This window comes from Engraulis encrasicolus, chromosome 6 (genome assembly GCF_034702125.1).
Source record: "Engraulis encrasicolus isolate BLACKSEA-1 chromosome 6, IST_EnEncr_1.0, whole genome shotgun sequence".
Taxonomy (NCBI): Eukaryota; Metazoa; Chordata; class Actinopteri; order Clupeiformes; family Engraulidae; genus Engraulis; species Engraulis encrasicolus.
The window spans coordinates 39,576,600-39,578,368 of NC_085862.1; the positions used below are offsets into that span (position 1 = coordinate 39,576,600).

At 48.9% G+C, this 1,769-nt stretch overlaps 1 protein-coding gene across 5 annotated transcripts in view; it reads left to right on the top strand.

Moving 5' to 3' along the window:
• The first annotated feature begins 997 nt into the window (after positions 1–997).
• pbx1b (pre-B-cell leukemia homeobox 1b) overlaps positions 998–1,769 on the top strand; it is a 100,432-nt gene continuing 99,660 nt past the window's right edge. For all 5 annotated transcript variants that reach the window (XM_063201602.1, XM_063201603.1, XM_063201604.1 and 2 more), the window contains exon 1: positions 998–1,652. In XM_063201602.1, the coding sequence (XP_063057672.1) occupies positions 1,465–1,652 (188 nt within the window). In that variant the 5' untranslated portion in view covers positions 998–1,464. The remainder of the gene's footprint in view (positions 1,653–1,769) is intronic.

A 1,769-nucleotide genomic window follows, 5' to 3' on the forward strand; every position in this document is an offset into this window, starting at 1 on the left:
ATAAGAGGAGAGGTGTGGAGTAGGGGAGAGAGGGGAGGAGAGGAGAGGAGCGGAGAGGAGTGGGGAGGAGAGGGAAGGAGAGGAGAGGAAGAGAGAGGAGAGGAGAGGAGAGAAGAGAAGGAGAAGACTGAGGAGAGGTGAGGAGCAGAGAGTAGAACGGAAAAGAGGAGAGAAGATAGGAGAAGAGGCCTCCTCGGGGCCTGAAGGGCACTTTTCAGCCAGGACACGCACACACGCGCACGCGCGTGCACGCACGCGCCCTGCTGCTTGACTGCGCAGCATGGGTCACCGGCTTACATTAGGACTGCCCAGCAAAACCCAGTGAAGCGTGGGCCCCTAACATACCTGAAAAAAAGCAGCTCATTCAATCCAACACTACACCAAAAATACAATAAGGCCGTACACACGATCAGGGTTAGAAGAAGAAGTGCAAACTTATAGTCAGCCACTTCACACATTCGATATGACATTTTGAAATGTGAAGTTGGAGTTGATTTAACTTGGAGACTTAATATTTGTCATTTTGAAGCCCATGCATGGGAGGTATGGTGGAACTCACCGTCATAAATCACATTAAAGGCATAATTGTGGTAATAACTTTAACAAATGAATGAGAAAGTCGATTGTTTTGATTAGCTGCTCCAGCGCCATAGGATAAGTCTTTCTCTTGGCAACGGTCCGGAACATTAAATGGGGTTCACTGGAGAAAATGGAGGTCTTCCTTTGGTCAGAGGGGCAGACAAGAGCAAACCTCTTGTTCTCAACCACAATTACTTATTTCGAGATCTGCTCCAATCCATCACCTAAGATGCCACTCCGAAGTGCTTACAACACGATACATCGTATACAGTATTAAAGCTGGTTCCCTGCGTCCCACCTTCCCTCTGCCATGATTGACGTTTCATGTGAAGCACTTCAAGGAGGAGCTAAACGGTCTCTATTTCCAATCATGTCGGGTGGGTGGAGTTAGAGCTTCATAGTCTCGCTATGCGCTACCAGTGCTTCACGTAACAAAAGCAAGGGGATGAAACAAGTCGAAATAAGCCATATCTAAGGTCTGAAACGCTCTTCCCTCCGACGCGCCACTGTCTATCGAGTGGAACGGTTGCACCCTGGGAGGCAGACACCGTTATAACGCGGGAGAAAACACTCGCCGAATTTACAGTTGCAGCTCCTCGCTCTTCCAGGCATAGTCACAGAGGGTCAAGGCAGCATTTCAGATCAGGTTTCACATTTAGCTCCAGACCAGCTGGGAGAGAGAGAGAGAGAGAGAGAGCGTGTCAGAGGGTTTGCTTTTCCCCCTACCCGTCTCTTGCTACGGCGAAAAAATAAGAGGAGACAGCAAGGGGAGGATCGGTGTGGACTCAGTATAGCTCCGAAGGAATTTTGCCAGCGTATTCTTGTAGTTTACAGGGAAGTAGTGCGAACGAAGCAGCAGTGAGATACAGCATAAATCCGAACGACATGGACGAGCAGTCCCGGTTGATGCACTCTCACGCGGGAGTCGGGATGACAGGGCACCCCGGCCTGCCTCAGCACATGCAGGAGGGCACCGGAGGATCCGACGCTGACGGAAGAAAACAAGACATTGGAGACATTTTACAGCAAATTATGACCATCACAGACCAAAGTCTGGACGAAGCACAGGCCAGGTGAGACGGCTTAAACATGTTTCACACGCTCTAAACATAATTGTGTCACACACGAAATTATAACGACAACCAGGAATAGTTACAATTTTAAAACACTCATAATTACGCATTCATAAG